At 37.7% G+C, this 24,354-nt stretch overlaps 2 protein-coding genes across 4 annotated transcripts in view; one reads left to right on the plus strand and one right to left on the minus strand.

Moving 5' to 3' along the window:
• Window positions 1-24,354, minus strand: part of Brf (Brf RNA polymerase III subunit) — a 31,366-nt gene that overhangs the window by 5,253 nt on the left and 1,759 nt on the right. Inside the window, exons 5-12 of the mRNA XM_028314583.1 lie at window positions 9,447-9,614; window positions 7,199-7,209; window positions 6,782-6,979; window positions 5,193-5,340; window positions 4,804-4,953; window positions 3,630-3,860; window positions 1,942-2,167; window positions 663-777 (exon numbers count right to left, since the gene is read on the minus strand). Of these exons, the coding sequence (XP_028170384.1) occupies window positions 663-777; window positions 1,942-2,167; window positions 3,630-3,860; window positions 4,804-4,953; window positions 5,193-5,340; window positions 6,782-6,979; window positions 7,199-7,209; window positions 9,447-9,614 (1,247 nt within the window). The remainder of the gene's footprint in view (window positions 1-662; window positions 778-1,941; window positions 2,168-3,629; window positions 3,861-4,803; window positions 4,954-5,192; window positions 5,341-6,781; window positions 6,980-7,198; window positions 7,210-9,446; window positions 9,615-24,354) is intronic.
• lute (BTB/POZ domain containing protein 3 lute) lies at window positions 757-24,157 on the plus strand. Of its 3 annotated transcripts, none has more exons than XM_028314581.1 (7): window positions 757-800; window positions 20,661-20,818; window positions 21,578-21,859; window positions 21,973-22,120; window positions 22,198-22,414; window positions 23,021-23,386; window positions 23,474-24,157. In XM_028314581.1, the coding sequence occupies exons 1-7, from the start codon at window positions 772-774 to the stop codon at window positions 23,966-23,968; spliced, it is 1,695 nt and encodes a 564-aa protein (XP_028170382.1). In that variant the 5' UTR covers window positions 757-771; the 3' UTR covers window positions 23,969-24,157. The 3 variants fall into 3 exon arrangements, with proteins under 3 accessions (XP_028170382.1, XP_028170381.1, XP_028170383.1); XM_028314580.1 differs by lacking the exon at window positions 757-800 and adding an exon at window positions 17,979-18,240; XM_028314582.1 differs by lacking the exons at window positions 757-800; window positions 20,661-20,818 and adding an exon at window positions 21,138-21,339 and having other exon boundaries at window positions 23,474-23,968.

Consider the following 24,354-nt stretch of genomic DNA (forward strand, 5'->3'; position numbering starts at 1 on the left):
ACGTTCTAAAAGAGACTTTAGGAACTAGACTTTCTTACCATATTGCGACTGAGGTCACGACCTTTTTGCGCCGCTTTTATCGACTTACTATCTGCAATGGTCTGTCGGCTATTTTTAAAGTTTCTCACCATGTATCACGGGTGTGGCAGGGGCGTGGGGTTATCAACAATGGGCGCGGCAGGCTCCGGTCTTGCGATGCTTGAGCGGTGGATTGATCAGGGGAGGTCACGACCTTCATATGATCTGTCTAAAGTCCGATCGCCGAGCATGTAGAATTTCGTCCAATGACCCCAAGCTACCCATCCTTATCGCTCGCGCGTAACTATATTGCTGTCGCGACTTTACGACGGGCGGCCGCAGTAAGTGTGCGAGCGCGATAGCAACATAATTACGCGCGAGCAATAAGGATGGGTAGCTTGGGGTCATTGGACGAGATTGTACGTGTTCGGCGACCGGACTTTATCAAAGGTTATTTTAAAATATTTCTTACTTAGGTGTAGCAGGGGCGGTGGGCGTGGCGGGCTTTGCGACGCTTAAGCGGTGGATTGGTCAGGAGAGGTCACGACATTCATGATCTGTCTATTAAAGGTTATTTTAAAATATTTCTTACCGTGTGTCGCGGGTGTAGCGGGAGCGGGTGTGGCGGGGGCGGATGTATTGACGGCGGGGGTGGCGGGGGTGGGGGGCGCGGGCGAGGCGGCGGGCTTCTTGCGGCGCTTGCGGGGCACGGGCGACGCCGGGACTTCTACCGGCGCCTCCGGTGACGGGGCTATGACGCTGGAAATGAAAATAAAGTGTAGGTTAGTGACATTTAAAATCAAAATCTTTTTAAATCAGTTGAGACAGATATAAAGTTCGGTATCACTGTTCCTCGGTTTTATTTGAAAGATTTGTGTTATATTGCCAGTTGATATTCGCGCAGATTATGCGCACAAAATATAACAGAAGGTAAACTCCATACTAAGCGCGCTCCAGCTACGCACACATAGACACCACTCACGTACGCGTTATCAAGACTGTCTTGGACGAATGCGAGGCGCGACTGCGTTGCTTGAGTGACGCTGCTCACGCGTTTGTGAAATTATTTTGTTTGTGCGAAAATGAGTGAACAACAAAAAAGGGGTATTTTATCATTTGTTAAGTAGACGGTTGCTTACACTCAACATTAAAAACTAAATTTTCGTTTTTTAAACTACCAGTTGATTCCGGGAGGCAAGTAAGGTATTTATTTGTATTTCAATAGTTCTTTTTACGTTGATAAATGGAACGCCAACTCAATTATTAGGCATATCGAATTGTTTTAAAGAGGTTTTAGGAATTGTTAGGTAGTGTCAACCACTCAACTACATACTACTTCCTTCTCGTGTATTTGTTTGCAGACTATTACTATAATAACGTACTAAACATAACTAGTACATGGATGTGGATATCTATTATTGTCTTTCTTCCATAGTATTAGGAGTTACTTTTTTATATCATAACGAAATAAACGCAACACATGACAAGACAACCCTAGCGCGACGGCCGAGCGTGCGAGCGAGCGAGGTATGCAAAGCGCGAGGTAAATACATGAGTTTACCTTCTGTTATATTTTGTGTTATGCGTTTGCGCAGCAACTTTACACAAAAATAAGACCTACCCTTTCTTAAGCCCGTTTTCACCATCAATCCCTAATTTTAATTGACCCCTATGAAAACAAAATTCCTGTTATATGTTACCATAGGGGTCACTTAAAATTATGGATTGATGGTGAAAACGGATATTAACCTCCTCCGGCTTGGAGGCGGTTTACGTAGTACTTTATTACATGGTAATAGGACTCACCCTCTTATGGACCATGCGTTTGCGCGCCCGCAGGACCTTACTGCACGGTAATAAAACTCAAATCTATCACGAACTATGCGTTAGCACAGGACCCTACTGCACGGTGATAAGACTCACTCTTTCTTAGCCTCCTCTGTTTTAGAAGCAGGCGCGGGTGTCCCAGGTTGGTCCAAGCTCTTCAATATATCATAATTGATCTTGGAGCTGATCTTCTTCTCAGCAAGCATCTTCTCGATAGCCTCGCCGGCGGTGGCCGCGTTGCACGCTAACTTCTTCTTGTAGCAGCCGCGGACTTTCTTCTTTTTGCCTTCTTCCCGCTCTTTGGCGCGCATTTCTTCTTTTACTGGAAATTGAATTAAGATAGTGATAAATGAAGAAGATAATTGAATATAGGCAAAAGAAATTAATATGTATAGATCGTTTCATCCACGAAGACGCGCCCCATCATTCTTCCGCTAATGTTTGAGTGTTATCGGTACACGCTAAATTATCCATGAGTGCACACGCACACTACAATAATGACGCTCGGATTGCTCGGATCAAACTCCCGCACCTCGCGCTTCCCTCGACCAAAAATTGGTGGGGCGCGTCTTCGTGGATGAAACGATCTATCATTTATAGATCAGAAAATTGGTTTCAACTCGAGGTTCGTGGTGACTGTGAGAGCTCATTTAAATTATTTAGGGGTATTTCCACTTCTGCTGCGTGTGATGATCACTTCTTCTGCTTGGCATAACCCCCATTGCTATACCCCCATCATAATGATAATTTTCGGGATAAAATCTATTCTATGTTGTTCCAACTCCAAGCATCTCAAACTAGCTCTACACCAAATTTTCTTAATCGGTTCATCGTTTTTGTAAAATTAGTAGAAAAACAATCTAAAAATATGTATACAGGGTGGAAACGATAAGTGATCTCATTCGATTATTTCTAAACTATACAAGATATCGAAAAACTGATTACTGATTCTGAAAGTGCTTCACAAGCTTTATCCAACGGTACCAATATTAGGTTACAGAATTAACTGGATCTATCCGAAAATTTATTGTTTTCAGCCTCCATACTAAATGTGCCAGCCAAATAATAATAGAAGTATTAATTTTTTAATTAAATAATAAAAACTTCAAATGAACTCGTAAATTGCATTCTTATTTAAAATTATTCGTGGAAAATACTGGTTTTAGGCTTTACTTGCTATAATATTAACAAGACTTGAGTGCCATGACTGTGGCTGTACTAAATGTATGGAAGCTGGAAACATTGAATTTTCGAATAGATCCAGTTTATTTTCTAACCTATTATTGGTACCGTTGGATAGAGCTCGTAAAGCACTTTCAGGATCAGTAACCAGTTTTTGAATATCTTGTATAGTTTTTAATATTATGTGGTTTTACTAAATGTATGGAAGATGGAAACATTGAATTTTCGGATAGATCCAGTTTATTCTGTAATGTATTATTGGTACCGTTTAAAAGAGCTTGTGAAGCACTTTCAGAATCAGTAATCAGTTTTTCGATATCTTGTATAGTTTAGAAATAATCAAGTGAGATCACTTAACGTTTCCACCCTGTATAACTCAAAGGTGACTGACTGACTGACATAGTGATCTATCAACGCACAGCCTAAACCACTGGACGGATCGGGCTGAAATTTGGCATGCAGGTTCATGTTATGACGTAGGCATCCGCTGAGAAAGGATTTTACGAAACTCCACCACTAAGGAGGTAAGACGGGATCCACGCGTACGAAGTCGCGGGCGGCCGCTAGTTTTTATATATTTTTATCCTGAAAAAAAAACTTACTTTTCTGATCCCTCAGGTACCCAGCATTGACTTTATGCCACAGCATGGTCTTATGCCTTGCCTCAGCATCCGTCATGATGAGCGAGCTCACGTACTCCTCGTCATCAGCGCTCAACACCAGCTCATCATACTGCAGATCCTTGCTGAACGGCTGCTTAGGTTCTGGTTTTAGGAACGGATCTGCTTGCTTCTCTTCTGGCTGCCCGAGACCTATTACTGCTAGTTCTGGACCTGGATTGATTAGAAAGTGTATAATTAACTAATCTCAAAAGCGAAAGGTCTGACTGACTCACTCACTCATCACGAAATCTCAGAAACTACAAGTTTAGGAGTCTCAAATTTTGCATGGGGGTTCCTTTTAGAACTTAGGTGCTCACTAAGACGGGATTTTGCAAAATTCAACCCCTAAGGGGGTAAAACGGGATCCACGGGTACGAAGTCGCGAGCGGGCCGTTAGTAATTAATAATCCAAGACATATTATATTGGGTTAGCCTGTAACAATAGTAAATGTGTGTGTATGTAAATAAAAATAAAATAAATATTCTTAAAACCAATAAATATGAGGCCATGACTTCACGTGCACTTTGACACATTAGGATCTTTTTAAAGAAAACTTATTTACATAAACATGTGTGAAAACATATTACTAAGCATTATTATGAGTTGGTCTTATGATGTTAGAAACGTGTCAACATGTTTTGCCAAGGTTTTGGCATTTTTGTGTTTCCCCTATTCACTATCCACAAAAAATCCATTATGCTTATGTTCCTGAATGATAAGATTAAGTTTCTTAAACTTTAGATAAGTATTATAGTCTTCTGGTGCCAGATATGGCCGACCCCAGAAGTCCAATCCTTGTTCTAGGTAGTGTTTTATAAGGCACTGGCTATGTTGCCTCCAAACTTTGAACCTTATTCACTTATCATAAGGTCGCAAAGCTATGATATTTTCTGACATGCTGTGCTCTATAAAGGGTTGTATCCGTAGCATTTAAGTCTCTTACCCATTCCTTTCTCAAACTTTAATTGGTCAATCTTGGAGGGTAAAACATTATAGGGCATTTTTGGCATATAATTTTGCCACCAAACTTTAAACCTTATTTACTTCCTATAAAGTCACAAAGCTTTGATATTTTCTGACATGCTGTACCTTAAAAAGGGTTGTGTCTCTTACCGAGTCCTTTCTCGAACTTCAACTGGTCAATCTTGGAGGGCGCTTTCTCCCCTTCTGGTCTCGCGTCTTTGGCGATGTCCCCGATGAGGGTTAACGTGTCTTCCGCGGCGAAACGAGACGCTTCTGCGTCTTCTGAGTCTTCCGAAGCTTCTAGAGAAGAAATAGCACATCAGAATATACACGTTTGTTGGAAAATAATACCTACCTATTACAAATCTAAGTGCTACAGTATTTAACCAAATCCTGTGTAGCCAGTATCTACATCTTGACCGCCGATAAAAACCCAACTAGTGAAGGTCAAGTTTGTCCCGGGGGAAAGTTAAACTATGTACATTCTGCAGCAAATATACTACAAACTAAAGACATAAAGTTGAAAATCCTTTACATACCAGGTTGTACTATAGAGCTTATAGGTGTGAGAGTGGCACCCGCTCCAGGCGCCAACTTTCGTCTCCTAGAGTTGTCTTTTTCTAACTGTGCGTCTATCTCTTTCTGTAGCTCTGTCAGCTCTTTCTCTCCGTCCTCTTCTTCCATCAGCTGAAATTACGTTAAATATTTTGTGTTAGTTGTTCTTTCATGACTATGACTGCAAATACAGGGTGTAAAAAATACGACAGTTTAAAGGCGAGTTTGAGAGAGATTTTTGGCACATACCGGAGCATTTACGCATCTACTCGTACAAAATAAATTCACATGCTTCTTCCCGCGACTTTTACTAGATCGTCGGCCTGGGCCTGTCTACTCTACATTTTCTGGTTCGTGGTTGCTACTCGAGAACTTTTCGGTCCCGACGGCCATCAGTTCTATGAGTTACGTACCTCACAAAACCAAAATACTTCATGCTTCAACCTCACCAACGCGTGCAGATCGCCATTGCCGGCGCAATCACGCCATATGACGCCACGATCATAGGCAAATGACAAGTCACGCGGAATGTCATGGGTCGCGCAACCTGTCATTGGCCAATGATCGCGCCGGCTAAGGCGATCTGCACTAGGCATGGAACATTTCATGAATAGCAAGTGAAAAATCATATGAAATGAATTTCATTAATCACACCTGCTATTTTACTTCACATAGACTGCTATAATTTCACAGTCAATGAAATCACGAATCACATGAATTTCATTTATTCATTCGAGCGAAGTCCGTGAGCGCAGCTCTGCGAAGCGACCGAGCGAGTAAGAAGGAATGATTTGATCATGTGCGTGTTAGAAAAGGACAAGAGATGTGATGACGGACGAAACTGGGCATTTTAAATATGAACTTTAAACTCAAAGGTGTAAGTTTTAGATTTCCTTGTCGTGGTTCGTATGATTTCATTAGATAGCAGACAGATGAAATGAATGATTTTTCACTAGTCGCGCGGTTATTGATTGTTGCATACATACTGTTCTGTGAAGCTGTTTGTTTTTTGTTGTGTGACATAAAATGAAACAGATATTGTTACATTTCATATTTTAGCTAATTAGCAATCGTTCATCATAATTCATACTTAATTAAAAGTAGCACATTATATGAAAGAGCTACATTAAAACACTGCGAATAAAAATCATTGCCTGTGAAATTTCGCATGTGAAATCATATGAAAAAGAATCATCATTTCATATAATGAAAATGAATGAAAAATAGCAATCATTTCCATGCCTAATCTGCACACGTTGGTGTGGTTGAAGCTTAAAAGTTTAATTGATCATTACCTTCTGCAGCTCTGAAAGCCAGAGGGTCGTAAGTTTAATCAATCGCTCTTTACCTTCTGTAACCGCTCCTTATCCCTCTTTCTAGCAGCTCTGAAAGCCGGAGGGTCCTGTTCCTCCTCCAGGTCCACGGTCATGAACTCGTCCAACGTGAGGGCGCTGGAAGGCGTCTCTCCGAACTCCATCAGCCGCTTGCGAATAGTCGACTCGTGCACTTTGACGATTTGAACCACATCGCTTGGCGTCCGCGAGAGCTATTATTATAATTAATTGATTATTACCTTCTGCAACCGCTCCTTATCCCTCTTCCTAGCAGCTCTGAAAGCCGGAGGGTCCTGTTCCTCCTCCAGGTCCACGGTCATGAACTCATCCAACGTGAGGGCGCTGGAAGGCGTCTCTCCGAACTCCATCAGCCGCTTGCGAATAGTCGACTCGTGCACTTTGACGATTCGGACCACATCGCTTGGCGTCCGCGAGAACTATTATTNTAGTTTTTTTTTATCCTGATTTTTAAGAGCGAGACGCTTGTTGAAATTTTTTGTGGCAGGCAAATTCACGTGGGCCAAAAAATTATTAACTACAATAAATTATTGCCGATTTGACTTGATCCTCATATTCTTAATCTTATTTAAAAAGGACGCCAATGTTTAAAACACCCTGTATATACCTTGACATTAGGTACAGTCAGCGTCAAATACTTCGTGACACCCAAAGTGACCAAAAACTTGACAGCACAACATTAATCCAGTAACAAAAACGTGTTGAGAACTTTTTGACTACCATAGGTGTCACGAACTATTTGAAGCTGACTGTACATAAAACAGTTTTAATGTTTATATTGCCATCCGCGGGATGTCACGCAATCAGTGTTAATATTTATTTTACATTGTTTTGTTACATAAATGTGTGACAACCAAACAAAAGTTGCCATGTTAATTTAACGTTACAGCTGTTTTAGACCCAGTTCACAAATGGGACAACGGTTGTAGACAATCTATACTAATCAATATTATAAATGCGAAAGTAATTTGGCATAGAGATAGTTTGAGTCCCGGGAAAGGACATAGGATAGTTTTTATTCCGGTTTTTGAAACAGGGACGCGCGCGATAATGTTTTTCTGTGGCTGACAAAATTCGCGGGCGAAGCCGCGGTCGGAAAGCTAGTAAGATATAAAGCGCGTTGAATAAATAAGAAGTGTTAAGCAAAATGCTCTGGCCTTGGCGGTCGAGTGACTTCATTCACCAAATTGTGTGGTCTGTGCCAGTTGTTCATGGGTTACATAAGGAACGCAAGTGCAACGTTTGTTTACATTGCGTTATGTAACTAAAATATATCGCTTATTTGTACCAGTTCTGGTATACAGTCATCTTGCACCGGAATACGAATCTCTGCCCACATACTGCTCGTGTAAGGCTTTTTTAATTTGTATGGAAATATGAGACAATCTGATCAATTTTTTTGTACCGTAAAAGAGTCAACTTAGAAGAGTCAAAAGGTCATAGAACAAAAAAAAACTAATAATAACAAAACAGTTTTTAAGAATATTAACTAGTTCTAGTGATGTTATGTAATAAGTACAACGAATATTTATTTTTCTCTGTTTAAAAATATAGTCAAATTCAATATTTGCGTTGTTGAAGACCACTGCAAATGCATTAACAATCAATACTTAGGTATTTGCAATGATCGCTCGCTGATACGTACTTGTATGTATATTAATGTAAAATAATGAGTACTTGGTCTCTTGTATTTATTGCGTTATGATGACTACCTAAATGAAGTCAAGTTCCTTTTGACTAAAAACAATTAGTTACGGACTACTTTCTGAAATCATTATTTTGGAGTTCATTGCAATTAACTAGCTCAAAATTACAAGGCTACTAGACAGACGAAGGCTCATCAAGGTAAACAACATGGTCCCTTATTCAGTTCTAATAGAAGCTACTTTTCAACGAAATTGTGGAGGCTGATGTGTTGTCAACTGTACATTATAAACGTCCATGACTCCGAACATAAATGCTGCTTATAACATTTTCCCCATTTGAAATTAAACTTATCACCTGCGTTGTAGTCCGGTTTGCAAATCGCCAGGCAGTAAACTTTCCACGTCCTCTCAAAGTCAAAAATTTCTTTAAACCTGTTATGGACTATTAAATAGTGCTTACAAATCGTCAAATATTAAAAAAAAATAAGCCTTAATAAAAAACTTAGTTTTGCTCATAAGAACTTTTACATACTGTTTTTGTCCAGCGCTTCGAGAGTAGAGATCAACATTTAGCAAGTTCTAAGAAGAAGCGCCGCAACAAACTCACTCTCAGAACTTTTTTAGTCTGATCATCATAACCTTCGGGTATCGTATCGCCACATTCTGGTTGAGACAGTTAAGATTGTCGGCGAGATTGTATAATGAGACAGGTGAATAACCTTACTGTCAGCAGCTGTCAAACTGTCGGATGACAAACGACTCTACCGGGTGCATATGACATGCAAGGCCCTGGTTATTGGGTTGCCCTGAGTTGTTGAGCAAATTTCATATCGTAAGGTCAGCTTATTCATCTTAGATCAAATGGTAGCTGAGTCATGGTAACGTTGACCATATTAGAACTTGAATATTGATAGAGTCAATCAGTATACATAGCTACTTATACGACTTGTTTCAATACTTATTAGGTACACTAAGTACCTACCTACGTGTAGTACATGTGTATACTGTTATTATAAATGCAAAAATAACTGCCCGCCTCGTACCTTTTAACGGGTCTGACTCTGACACAGTCAAACTTCTTTTAACGCTCGAGTCACTGAGCCGATTTAGATGAGGAATAATATGAGATCCAAGAAAAAACGTAAGCTAATTTTTAATCCCGTTTTTCAATGGGGGACAGGTGAACGAAAAATCCTTCTATGAGACCGAAATTCGCACAGGGAAGATAAGAGATTAGATGGAGCATCTAGAAACTTACCAGCCCCACAAATTCCAGAAGGTCTGCGCCCGGAATGTATCGAGTCCCGCTTCATCCTCTGCACCAGCCGAAGAGCTGTCATGCTGACCTCATGCTGCTTGTCTTCTAGCTGGAGCTGCGACGAGAACCGGAGGATGTACAGGCATGGATCTGTAAACAATAGACGTATACATGAAAGCATGTTTCAGACTTAAAAATCTTTTAATTTAGATATAGTTAAGATAAGACAAAAAGTTGGGTTGGTAATCAATTACTCAAATTCAAATAATTTTTATTAGTACGAGGTACGCGTATGAAATGCCCTTTGTAGGGCACTTATTAATATAGGTCATAGTCATACTTAGACGTAATAAATTACTAAGAACTATTACTTGCTCTAAATTACAATGAGACTGAAAATCTTTTAATATAAATACAACACAACAATAACACATTCCCAAACCCACTTCCACTTAGACTCAAGACACACACACACACACACACACACACACACACACACACACACAGAGAGAGAGACACAGACACACACACAGACACCCACACAGACACCCACCCGAACACACACATACACACACACACACATAGTGAGCAGCAAGCATAACATAAAAGCCACATGTAAAATTAAATTTAAGTAATTACAATGTCTCCAGAGGAATCACTGTTCTCTAAGATACAGGATCTATCCTAGTTTAGAGGACAGGGGCATGCCATTCTACCGACTTGTACCTACTGTACTAAAATACTTCTGTTAACACTGTGTACATATTTCTGTCATGGTGAATATTTTTTTTTATTTATTTTATTATTTATTTATTTTTAAATATAGCTTTAGTAATGGTCATTTGAAATGAAAACTAATGATTCTTGAGACCTATTTATTTTAAAGGCTCGACGGCGTGTTATACAATAGATTACTAATCGTTGTCAAACTCTATCATTAACAGTTATTTATGAAGTTATTCGTTGTTGTACAGTAAAGAACTTTAAAAAGAGCTCGATTAAGTTGCATATAACCGTTCTATTGCATAAAGTATTCAGTTTTAGTACATATTCGCCATTTAAACAGATTTTGATGAAAATTCATAGAGATAGGGAGAAGCGTATATAAATGTAATAGTTATGCGTTTTAATAATTCCAATATTATTCATTCAACTAATTGAAAATGCAGACAGCTTTAGACTTGGGCCGGAGAAGCAAATTCTTTTATGTAAATTCATAATGGCTTTTGAAGGCTGCGTGGCTGTGAGAAACACGTTTCATAAAATAAATTTTAATTTTAAGACATTTAAAATTCATGCTAATTTTTGTTTTCTAAAGAAAGAGTTCACTTATTAAGGTATTGCATTTATGTGAAGTGGTAGATACTATTTTCTGATAACGATTTCTTGTGCTTACAGATGACGGCACATGAAAGGAAATACCATTGCATCATTGTAGTTGCAATAGATAACTATTTTCAACAAAAATGACAATCGTATGAGCTGTCGACTCTACATTCTTTGTAGACCCATTTCTGCCTTTAGTTTTTTGGTGCGTATGCGCAAGATTTATTTTAAAAATGTGAAGATAATTTAGAATAAACCTTCCATCCATTTTGGGTCTAAGTCTCAATAGGAATTAAAGAAAAGTAAAAGGTAAAATGTCAAGGTCCAAGCGCCGACCGGTCCGACTAAAAAAACTAATTTTAAAGAGCTTAGAGACATTTTGATATAATTCTTAATGTACTTTGGAGAAAGTTGGAGAAGGACTTTGGAAAGTACCTACAGATGCATCTTCTTTCACTCTATTTACAATTATAATAGACATAGACGTCCAAGTTCAAATTTTTTTTTGAGAAAAACATATTTTTTCAAATGTTAAATAAGGATTCCGATCCAAACAAATTAATTGAGCTGCCACACTGGCGAATTGCAAGCGTTTTCAACGCGGAGCGACGCTTTGAAAACGCTTGTAATCCGCCAGTGTGGCAAGACCCTAAAAAACGACGGACCGTCATAAAACGGATAAGTATCCTTTTTTTGCTGTCAATTTTCTCGAAGGACCTATGTCCGATGCATGTGCACACCACGTTCATTATAAACCATACACCACCACTAAATCAGACGAAAAAACTGGGCCGTAGTCCAGTAAAAAAAACAGATGTTTACAAGCGGCCTTAAAATATTAGTATAGATAGATCAGCTTTACCTATAATATTAGTATAAAAATTCTTGCAGTCTAACCTATGAGAAAATATAGTACTCAGACATTTAAGATTTGTTCAAGTTTAAGATCACAAGTCAATACACGAGTTTTGTATGTTGCCTTCACCTTACTCGATGGCCGATTCCGCTTCCCGTACAATCGCGAACGCAGCCGGCGATACTTATATCAATGGATTAAAGTCCAAAATTGAGGGAATAAGTTGTTGAACATGTAGTTTTCCAAGGTATACTAGGTTTGTGGTAATGCATACGAGGACTCTGTCTGTGCAAAATGGTGAGAATGTATGCAAGTAGACATGCACACACGTACTGGAGGTCTACTCTAACAATCGATTTCACATTCCATAGTTATGTCTCTATCACTCATACAAGCATCTTTATTATGAGTAAGAGAGATAGAAAGAGAATAGAGCCCTATTATTTCCGTATACCTATCAGAATCATAATGGACACAAAATGCGCGGATTACATTAATTGCACAAAAAACAAAAGATTATCAAAGTTAAATTAAGGTTTTGAATCTATTTAAGATTTACAATTTTTTTGTCGTTCACGAATATCAAATGGTAGATCTGTAGAATTTTATAAATTGGTTAAAGGTGCAGTGTGAAACTCAGTTTGTGAGTTGAATCAAGACAACTTTAAGCGTTCATTTAACGCAACTTAATTATTTTTAACATTATATTTAATATGAAATAAGGTCGAATTATATTACCAATCTGTTGTGTAAACCGATATTTTGGACTTTTGGTAGTTACAACAAAAATAAAGTTCAACACTGGTTTAGGTACAGTCACGGAATGAAAAGGTTCGTCAGTTTTCAAATTGATTCCTTCAACGAATCGCGAGCACATATTACCTTTTGAAACTATGTTACAGAATAATCTCGACTTAGAGAAAATAATCTTTAACTGTTCGTCAGTAAAGTTCAAAATTATTGATATCAAAGGTGTTTGACGATTTATCTTGTCAAGAAGATTATTATGATTGATAAACTAAAACCTTCTTGTTGGTTCAACCTGCCATTATTATTTCTATTAAATAAAAAAAACTATTGTCAATTGGTCAATGTCATCATTGCATTGCACTGATGGGATAGAAAAATAAACAAGCAAAACCTTATTCGTTAGCAAACGTCATATTTATTTAAATGTTAGCAGCACTGTTTCTTGCACTGTNCTATACAACAAAAATAAAGTTCAACACTGGTTTAGGTACATTTATATAAAAAACAAACAAGCAATAAGTTTGCCTTCATTATTCTATGTTTGGCAAAAGATCACTGTTGACGTGATGAACGTAGGCGACGAAGGTATTTTCGATAACACGACAGGTTTATAATTATAAATGATTATAAATTCATGCATAATTGACTTCGCGAACAATGGAACACGCGCAGGATTCGGAAATTTTAAGCATAAAATTATGTTTCGCATCAACATTTGATCATTGCCTAGTACAAGTTAATTATAAATAACTGGAATGTTGTTTATTTTAGTAAAGAGTTTCATGAACTTAAAGTAGAGACCGTGAATTCTTAATTAATTGCGTATGGCTTTAAAATGGTTGTAGGTACATACCTACTTTATATTATTAGGAAGTTTTAATTGACCGTGAAATTAAATAGATCTTTAAGATTAACAACTCTATCTTCTAAAGTGTGGGTTGTTTTTATATCCCCAACAAGGAAGCTCTAGGCGTGTATCTTACCTGATGGAAAGTGACGATCAGGTAAAGATGGAAGCGACCCTCACCCGGAATCCTCAACCGCAGAGGAACTGGCTGTCTTACCTCTAACTGTCTAACTGTAACCAGTAGTTAGAGCCCTCCGAGCTTCGAAGAAGATGACCCAAAAAGCGGTGACATTAAAAACATATTATTGGAAGAAATCAATCAGAAGAAAATTGAAGCAATTTGAGTACCAGACAGATGACAAATAGAGTAGAGTAGATTCTCTTTGACCGATCATATAACTACAAGGTCATAAAAATATGTTTAATCGACGGGCAGTGTCTGCGTTTCATGACGCCTATCACGTTAATTCAATTGCACCAAGTATTGTCCCAATATTTCGATGACGCACCAAGTAAACCAAGTTGGCAGCATGCGTTACGTCAGAGAACAGAGAACCTATTTGGTGCAGGCCTACAAAATTCGTCCTGGGTTTCGCAAGGCGACCTTGACACCACAACGTGCACCGTCATCGTGACCACTTGTATGAAAACCATAAACATTGTACCGTTGACACGTCATTGGTGGTCTGCCTTCTCATATTGATCATTAGCTGCATGTCTGGGTAATGGTAATGGAGAGACGATTGTTAAGGGGTTTTATTTCTTAACCGTCCCAACTAATATTATAAATGCGAAAGTAACTCTGTCTGTCTGTCTGTCTGTCTGTTACGCTTTCCCGCTTAAACCTCGCAACCGATTTTGATGAAATTTGGCATAGAGATAGTTTGAGTCCCGGGAAAGAACATAGGATAGTTTTTATCCCGGTTTTTAAAACAGGGACGCGCGCGATAAAGTTTTTCTGTGACAGACAAAATTCCACGCGGGCGAAGCCGCGGGCGGAAAGCTAGTTTATGAAATAATCTTGTTTGTAAAGCCTGCGCAACGTCTTCAAAACTAATGAAAAATAAGTTTTTGTCTCTCAGTGAAAGCGTATTCACTACTTTATTAAAATATTGGAAGTTAGAACGCAAAAAGGTGATATCATCGCTTTTAAAAAAAATAAGACGATAACATTTTAATTAAATTAGTTAACACAGTATTTAAGCACTAAGATCTGGATTATCCTTGCTAATAACTATAATAAACAAGTGCATAAATCCCTCATTTTCTTCTCGAGGCAATGCGCACTTGACCGCATTTTCTCGTTACATAAACCCGCCGAAGTAAAAACGGATCTATTAAGCGGAAGAATAAATAGCGGAGAAATTAGTTGCGTCATTAAAAACAACGATTCGTGAATTCGTTATACGGTACACCGACTTAGACTCGAAGGCGATTTCGCGAAACGATCTTTATAAATGCACAGACTACAGCACGTCAAGCTAAACACTGTGTGTGGGATCTTATGCAGTTGGTATACATGCTATTTTGCAACAGAAAGGTGTCTGTGCTCTCGATTGAGAACTTAAATTTAAATTGGACTTCCTACCCGGCCGGTGTGAAAGACCTGAATCAGGTGACCTTTGCAAAAGCCAGGATTGTTGTTTTACAAAAAATGCATAAGTTAATTGACATCGAATAAATTGACAGCAACAAAGTTGCTAAAGAAATAAAGACCATAAAGACATACTCACTCAACCTACGTACATACTTTTACATAGAATCCTTTTGCAAAAGAAGAGAAGATACAGAAAGCTTAGTTTACATCATACAAAAACTGCAAGATATTATCTGGACCATGCAGATTCCCATCGTAGCAAACTCACCACAACACACTCTGAGTTGTCCTATGTAGATCATTTGTCACAATGATTTATATCGTAGGGCATAAAGGAGGTCAGGTGTCACGAGCTCAATATGGCGTGTTCTGCATGGTTCAGTCTACATACTTGTCACGGGACAGACATGCCAATAGATGTTGCTAAAACACAAAGCTTTAGACAAACTAAATTTGGAAATCGATCCAAAATAAGAAAGGTATAGAAAAGAACAACCAAACTTTCCCAAAGGCAGTTACTTAGTTCCTTTTCTCTGAGCTTGAGACTTACGCTCCAAACTCGATTCAAACTTCAATAGTGTGATCGGTGGAATTATTTGGACACACTAACGCCCGATTCCCATATTCAATCCTTGTCCAAATCCGGATTACAACTGTCAAATTGAATTCAGTTTTAGATTATATTTCCAAAATTTTCGATGCATTTACACTTTAATATTGTTTAAATAGTCTTATAAACAATATAAAAATGTAAAAACATCAAAAACCGCAGTTATTTTGGCCAAAAACATATTAAAATTTGACAGTTGACAATACAAATCCGTATAATTTGGATTAGGATTTAATATAGAAATCCAGCATAAAACAGTTTCATCTTGACTTGAGTCAAGCTTGTGATATTGAAATTCAATTATTGCTGAGCTTGATTTAAGTCTGGAGAATAGATTCAAGCCGTATATGCTTGAATCTGTTCTCCAGAATAGATTTTTTTGTACTTTGTGAACACGAATCTGCCATAAAATTTGGACCATGTTAAATTCAGCACAGAGTTCAAGAGGAAAGTGGGTGACTAAACTTAAATTTAAATGTAATGCATCTCCGATCCGACCTCCCGGCTCTGCGTGCGAGTGCGGCAATGAGCCTTCGTTTTATAGACCATTTTCTTGATGCAGTGGCACGGACAGACACAGACACAGGGCTCTGATTGAATAATCAATTCTTCCTCTAACGATACAGTCGTTTGGTAATAAAGTTTCGAAGAGTTTGTCTTTCGAAATGTTTCGTTATGGTCAAGCAAAGAGTTGCGGAAAGCATATGGCTATGGGCAGGCAGGACTGTGCTTCTATAAGTAGTTAAAAATAATCCCATCTCCATGTTGACTGGATCAAATATCGTTCGCCCTCAGCATAACAATAACAACTTCGGGCGCATCAGCACCGCCAAGACAATAAGAGTCGAAGTGTATCATCAATATTAATATTATTAATAAAAAATATTTAAAATAACTCTACCATTTCAGTGTAAATCACAAATAAATGAAACTCAACGCCTCAACATTATTTGGGCAATCAACACCGTGTCATCAACACGAGCAGTTGGAAAACAGAAGTGGTCTCGCTGGGACATGCATAGTTATGGTCTGCTTACGCGCACGCGCCGCCCGCATACTAATCAAGCTGATGATGCCTACAGAATGGGAAGATGGCTGATCAACTCGGAAATGTTAAATACTGAGGGTTCTGGTCTGGAACTGCGATTTTGTACTCGACAGGAGCCGAGGGTTTCAAGTGTGATTTTTTACATATAGATACGTTTTATGTTTCGTTACACAACATGTAATCTCAAATACGTACTTTTATTGGTCTGAGACTGAAATACGTATTGGTATGTAGGAGTTTGCAAGAGAATATACCTTATACAAAAAATATAACAATTCAGAAATCAAACCTCCAAATTTGTGTAACGAGAATTATTTTAATTAAGAAACCCTCGAACTTTTAAAGTACCAAATAGAATAAGGAAGATGAAAGGAGATGAATTATAAATAATAAATTCCTATTCATTTGTAAACCATTCGAATCTACGATACAATAGATTGTCTTCATGGCCAACTGAATAGAGATGGCGAATGTATTTAACTTTGATAGTTAACTTTTGACCCTGAAACAGAAGGTCGAAATACTGTTAACGGCTCATCAAATACAATGCAATGATATGATAGTGATAAAAATGATTACAGTGGCCGATAACACTTACAAAATAAACTACGATAACTAAATTGTGTAAAGATTATTTCGACATAAAGTCACAACATTCGAGAAGTTATTATTACTAGGTAGGTATGTTACAGTGTTAAATATTTCAGTAAATAATATAAAGATATGTCGGGCAAAACCATTTATTTCGGTCAATACGGAAACAGGAAGTAGCTAAATATTTTGCACCTTTAGCAATGACAAAATGTGAATAGCGGAATAAATTCAAGATCACTTTAGTTTTGTCAGATGCATGAGATAACTACAAATAAAACCAGTCTTAAACCTTAAACTGACCCACCAGACACATTTAATTTAATTTTAGACGTTCTTTTGTACTCTACATAACATGTTTTGTTCTGACACCAACATTTTCGGTATAGTTTCCTTAAAATGATCTGCAAAATGCCGAATCAATTATATCATCGACATAAAACCTGTAGAGCTAGACTAAGGCTCTGCTTCTGCTGTTTTAAATACTAAAATTATTTATATCTACTAATTAGTATACAAATCACTTACCCCCCCTTACTAATAAAAAGTTACACAGTTGTTGAACACTGTTTTAAAATGACATTTCCATACTAAACGTCACTTTAAAACACTGTTCAACGAGCGTGTTAGTTTTATTAGTATGGGGGTTGAAAAGCCCCTNGTTAAGAGCATTATGAAGCATTAATGGAAATTGGACTGAAGCTTGGAGGTCCATGATCATAAAAAATAAGCCCCTCTGTTAGTCGATAGATCAAGTTCTACAAAAGTGACAAAATTGGGCTTGAAATGGAGAACTGTATAGGTAGATCAATGCGTTATTGTGCTGGATATGACATCATCCACTTTCCCAGTTTTGCACCGGGGCAGGTGTCCCTTGGCGCCGGCCTTGCGCGGCGTCGGCGTTCTAGCTGCGCCGCCGCAGAGTTCGCACGCACACCGGCTACGCGCGCGCGCACCGATACGATCAATTCAACAAAATAACAGTTTAATGTGAAGTGTCAGTGTTCAGTGAACTGGATATGCACGATTCACGGCAAGAATGAGATGAAGGGGAGTCCTCACAAGGCATCTGGACAACTGCCTGTGTTCCTCGGAAAGATACTGCTGCGTTGGTTGTTTACCAAAGCCGATCTAGTCTTCTTTGCTTACCGGTGGGTTTCGTTGCGGTGGAATATTATAGACAGTGTTTTTTTATCTCAATCAATCACAGTCAAAAAAGTAGATCATGGAGGGTCCAAATACCAACTATTTTTAGGCAGTAGGCATTTTGCATTTTGGGAATTTATAAAGGTATGTTAATCCAATCGATTCATCAATCAAATCAATCACAATGGCCTTCTGGGGTGTGTCGCGTACCGGACTGTCCGAACAATAGTCAGAATATCAGTGATCAATATTTCGACCGAAGATTTGGATATCCATATCCAGCCTTCGTAAATTTGCAAAATGCCTACAGCCTACAAATTGTTGATATTTATTGGACTCTGGAAAGAACTACTTCAGAAAGATTTGCTTCCACATTTCACATTTGCATCTTTTTCATGCACGTATAGAAATAAACACGAAGTACTGCTGCTGCGAGTCATAGAGACATCTTCTGTCCTAGCTAAAAATAATAGTCTGCAACTTTGCATGTGCATCCAGAAAGGGCAGCCAAGAACCTAACGATATTTTCAGTTCCGTTTCTTTACATAGCGGGAAACAATTATTTTCCTATACCTAGATATTAAAAGATTCTACCAGGAATATTATTCTATTCTGATAGATTTGGGTATTCGGCACCAAATCAATCGATGTTCCCACCCTTACCCAAAGATTTTATGGTAATGGAAACTATGACTTCACTAATTAATATTATTCGCCAATTGAATTAACATAAATATTATTTCATTAATTATGCATTGCATTTAAAATGCAATTGAAAATTAACTCGCATTTTTTAAAGAATTTGCGCTTGGATTTTATTAAAATTCATTTTTTATGAAATCAGTGATTTAGATTTAGATCGAGCCTAGCTAGTTCATCTATCAGTTAGTTTAGTTAGACACTGAAGAAAATATACCTAGTGGAATATTCCGTCAGTCAATGTCTCTCAAATTGCATGTAAAAAAAAATGATGATTATGCTGCAAGTGCTGCAACTGCTCTTGTTTTTTCCTTACATTCTGTGCTTAAATTGTAAGCGCGATAATTCTCAAATAGCACTAATGTACTTTTATCTATGTTACGCAGACGTTAGGTAACAGATATTATTATTTTGCTCTCATTGCATTATACTCGGCGCTAGTTTATTTATGGTATCACAACCGGTTCCTCCAGTAGATATTTGTAACAACATTTTTTGTTCTTAATAATGATAACAAACATCTAAATGGCTATGTTTACTTCTGTCTAATGCTGGGAAAATTCCGTATTTTACATAGTAGAACATTCGTGAATAATCCAGTATTGAAAATATAGACAATTAAAGCCATGAGAGACAGATAACAACCCATACCATATTAAATGGTTATAAATGGGTCTAATTTACACATTTAATGGGACCAATTTTAGAAACGAAATTAACAATATTTAGTTTGATGACTGATGTGCTTTTACATCCAAATATCAGTGAAATATTTCATAACGTCGTCATAATACTAAATAATGATGCCCTTAATTCACAATTACTTCAAAAGAACAATGAAAAACGCGTTCAGATACTCTGAATGTCGAAATGTAGGTTCACATACGGACAATAGATTTTTCAAGAACTTGGACAAAGTCGATTTCGTAACCTACTATATTAAAAGTCCGATCAATACTAATGACTCGTTCCAATAAAACAAATACATTTAGAGAATAAAGAACTCTAACATATATTAATAGTGACTTTGAATTAAGAAAAGAATATTAAAATTAATGAGACTTCTCGTACAAATACTAAGAACAGAAAACAAGTTTTTCAGTCCATAAATATGCTTATCAAAATAAACAAGTGGATGTCGTGCTACGTTGTGGAATTAATAAATATTATGAAAGTTTGGATAGATGACATACACTGCAGGTAGTGCAATTAATTTATTAGGAAACGGCAATTTAAGTCTGCGCTGACTCTTTCCTCATAAATTACGAATAACCTGTGTAGTAATTTTTATAGTTAGTTAAAAACCTGCCACTACCAGACTGCCAAATAAAGAGCAGTCTTTTTAAAATCACAAGATCCGCGATCCTAAAACGCTTGGCTAAAATCCTAAAAATTTTACCTTACCGAAGTTTTTAAGACTACTAACAAACACTTTAAATCATGTAGATCAATGATATTATATAAAAACAAAAGTTCTTTAATATCATTGATGTAGATACAATAACTTCCGATTAAAACGACAACACAAGAACATTGTGACTTGAGTAGGGCATAGGATAGGACACTGATTTGCCAATAGACATTGAATTAATTACACGAGAACAATCACATTCTCACATAAGTACGAGTATTTACGCAAACCGATTTAGAACGAGAGGGTTCAACGCACCTACTTCGTGAATTTGAATATTAGAACTAGTGTCATGTTTATTTATTGTTTTCACAGCTTCATTTGGTATGCGTGTCATTTGCAAGTCCGGTCATCGATGAACAGCAGCGTCGATTTCTTCGAGAGCCTGATCGATGAGGACGGAAGGTTCGCCGAGCTGAACTGCCAGCAGCGGCAGCGGGCGCCGCGGCCGCGGGCGCGTCAGTTGGCGCAAGGTATGAATTACTTCATTTTTATGCATAGTTTATCAAACACAGTGCTAAAAGTGCGACTGAAGGCAAACAAGCTGTACCTGACCTGCGCAAAATCATTAACTTCAATCATTAATCTTATTAAATTCTTTCATAACACAACTGCTGAAGGATAAAACGAGTAAGCTAAGAACAAAGTTATGTTTTGAATCATCCCGCGCACGCATCAGGAGCCATTTTTTGTACTTTTTTTATAACGAATAACGTTATTCTGTTATTTATTTTGTTCTGTCATGCTGTTTCCGAACGAAATGTCATTACTTACTCCTCCTACCCGCCCCGCACCCCCTCAGTTATCAAACAAGATGGCTGACGTCAATGTATAGGGGATCGCGGCCTAAATGTTTAGTTAAAAATTTAAATTTCGCGAGGCTCTCTGATCATTATGTCGAATTTGTGCTCAAGAATAGTTTATAAACCACCGAAAAGGCTGCCAGAAAGTAGGGAAAGCATGTCTGTTGCACAAACGAATGCGTGGATGAATGGTGAGAAGTCACGTAAATATTGATTATTTGAAAAACCTGTTATTTTGAGACGCAATTAAAGATTTGTATGGTGTAAAGATATTAGCTGATTCATTGAACATAATTTTAAGTCATGACCTTTAATAAATTTAGACGTCTGACCCAAATTGACCAGTGCGAATTATAGTTGGCTACGCATATTGCGTACAAGTGTATAGCAGATGTAGTTATGTTTATGTATAATGGTTTGTCATTGCAGCGGAAAACATCAATAATGGCGGGGGTTTGTCGCTGTCTCCGCCTCACACGATATCGCAACGGGAGACAGTCACTCAAGTGTCTCAATGCTACAGTGGGCCCCCGTCCCCTTGTGGGTCCACGAATTCCGCGCCTTCGCCCACCGTGTCTCCGGCACCACCGCCAGGCACCGCTACCCTGGACCCGAATTGGCAAGCTACCAAACCCACAGTCAGGGAACGCAATGCAGCGATGTTCAATAATCAGTTAATGTCTGATGTTACATTCATTGTTGGTGGACCAGGTAAATATACAAACAACATAATAAATATCAGTTAAAATAATTGAAACGAAAATATTAATGACCGAACTAATTATTAACTAATTTACTAATCCATTTTGTATCTGCAATTACAGGCCACACAAAAGTAATACCAGCGCACAAATACGTATTAGCTACTGCCAGCTCTGTCTTCTACGCTATGTTTTATGGAGGACTAGCGGAGTGCAAGCAAGAAATTGAAGTTCCTGATGTCGAACCATCTGCCTTCCTCACTCTACTCAAGTAAATATTTTATTATTTATTTGTAATTGGTTTTAAATACCTGCTAAAAATTTATTCATTTTTAATTTTTCTTGCAGGTATCTATACTGTGATGAAATTCAGTTGGAAGCTGACACAGTATTATCAACACTGTATGTTGCAAAGAAGTACATAGTTCCGTATTTAGCGAGAGCATGTGTCAGCTACTTGGAAACCAGTCTCACAGCAAAAAACGCTTGCCTGCTCCTCAGCCAGTCAAGGTTGTTTGAGGAGCCAGAACTGATGCAGCGATGCTGGGAAGTTATTGACGCTCAGGTATGTCAGTCAACAGAAAACTTAGCGACCCTCGGCTTTGAACCATCTTCCTCATACAATAGCCTACTAATGGATTTATCTGAGACCTCCAGTCAGAACCTATCAAGCCCTGAAAGTAAAGACAGTACTGAAAATTATAGCAATTAGCATGTTAAGTCAAAAACATTGTTCAACTTGGTGTTATCATAGTATTCTCTGTTTAAGATAATTCTCAGTAAATTAAAAACTTTTTACAGAAAGTATTTGTGCCACTACTTTTAGGTATTTGTATATAATTTTTTAGGTTGTGATTTAGATTTAGGAGAGCCTAAACCTGATATACTCAAGATTGTACAAAATAATATTATTTACATTCCATTTACTTTCCAATGTACAACCTCTAGTCATTGTATGTAGATCTACATTGCATAATGTTATATTAACTGCAATACAGTTTATTTGTAGGTGCATGCTAAGTTCAAGCATTGTATCAATCATTAGTACACTTACAGATTTGTAATATTTTGTAATTTTCTGTAAATAGATCTATCTAAATAAATTAAATGGACAAATTGTATTGCAGTTTTAATATACCTTCCCCCTAATATTTTGTTTATTTCTTTATAGGCTGAGATGGCCCTGACGTCTGAAGGATTTGTTGACATAGATGTGTCAACCCTGGAGTCAGTATTAGCGAGAGAAACTCTGAATTGTAAAGAGATAAATCTGTTTGAAGCAGCATTAGCTTGGGCTCAGGCAGAATGCCTCCGAAGGGAAATAGAGCCTTTACCAACAAACAAAAGAGCTATGCTTGGAAGTGCCATATATCTTATCAGATTTCCTACAATGACATTGGAGGAATTTGCTAACAGTGCAGCACAACTCGGCATTTTGACCCCACAAGAAACAATAGATATATTTCTACATTTCACTGCTGCAAGTAAACCACAACTCTCATACCCTGTAAAAGCCAGAGCAGGTTTGAAAGCCCAGGTAAATATCAAGTATTTTCGAAAAAATATTATATCACTTATGTATCCATCTTCACTGTTATTATTTATAAAAACTTGTGCATTTCAGATCTGCCACAGATTCCAATCATGTGCATACAGAAGCAATCAATGGAGATATCGCGGTCGCTGTGACTCCATACAATTTTGCGTGGACAAGAGAATTTTCGTCGTTGGATTCGGACTGTATGGCTCATCTAACGGAGCCGCCGATTACAATGTGAAAATCGAATTGAAAAGGCTAGGAAGGGTTCTGGCCGAGAATAACACAAAATTCTTCTCAGATGGATCAAGCAACACTTTTCATGTGTACTTTGACAACCCAATACAAATTGAACCAGAATGCTTTTACACAGCTTCTGCAATTCTCGATGGAAGTGAATTGAGTTATTTTGGCCAAGAAGGTTTGAGTGAAGTCTATATGGGAACAGTTACATTTCAATTCCATTGTTCATCAGAGAGTACCAATGGTACTGGAGTGCAAGGCGGTCAGATACCCGAGCTGATTTACTATGGCCCCACAGTCAATACCACCATCACAAATCCAAGTACAAATGAGGACTGACAGTTGAGTAGATCCCGACCACTCAATTATTATTCTGTATGAAGAAAGGCCAGAAATATAAATTTGCAATATAATTCGAAAACTAACATTGAGGTAGATATTTATTCAATCAACCATTCCTTAATATTATATTGTTTTGTTGAAAATTTGAAGTTCTTGTGTATATTGTTGAACTTGACTAGCGAATAAGGAAAGTACCTTAAGATTGTGATATGGGTGTTGTAAAAGCTCTCTAGAATTTTAGATTTAGAATCCATAATAAAAATTCATTGCAATATATTATTAAAACTCATTTAAAAACATTGTTTTTATTTTAAACCCCCCCTCACTTGTAAGTACATAATGAGAAAATGGTAAAATGGCAGATGTAGCAGTTCAAAAAAAGT

Source organism: Ostrinia furnacalis, unplaced genomic scaffold (assembly GCF_004193835.3).
Source record: "Ostrinia furnacalis isolate ACB-3 unplaced genomic scaffold, ASM419383v2 OfSCF4792, whole genome shotgun sequence".
NCBI classification, from domain to species: domain Eukaryota; kingdom Metazoa; phylum Arthropoda; class Insecta; order Lepidoptera; family Crambidae; genus Ostrinia; species Ostrinia furnacalis.

Coding starts and splice junctions, on each gene's coding strand:
- lute (XM_028314580.1), top strand. CDS start 18,134: ATGAAGGGGAGTCCTCACAAGGCATCTGGACAACTGCCTGTGTTCCTC. Junction 18,241..20,660: donor CTAGTCTTCTTTGCTTACCG/GTGGGTTTCGTT, acceptor TTGTTTTCACAG/CTTCATTTGGTATGCGTGTC. Junction 23,387..23,473: donor GAGCAGGTTTGAAAGCCCAG/GTAAATATCAAG, acceptor TGTGCATTTCAG/ATCTGCCACAGATTCCAATC.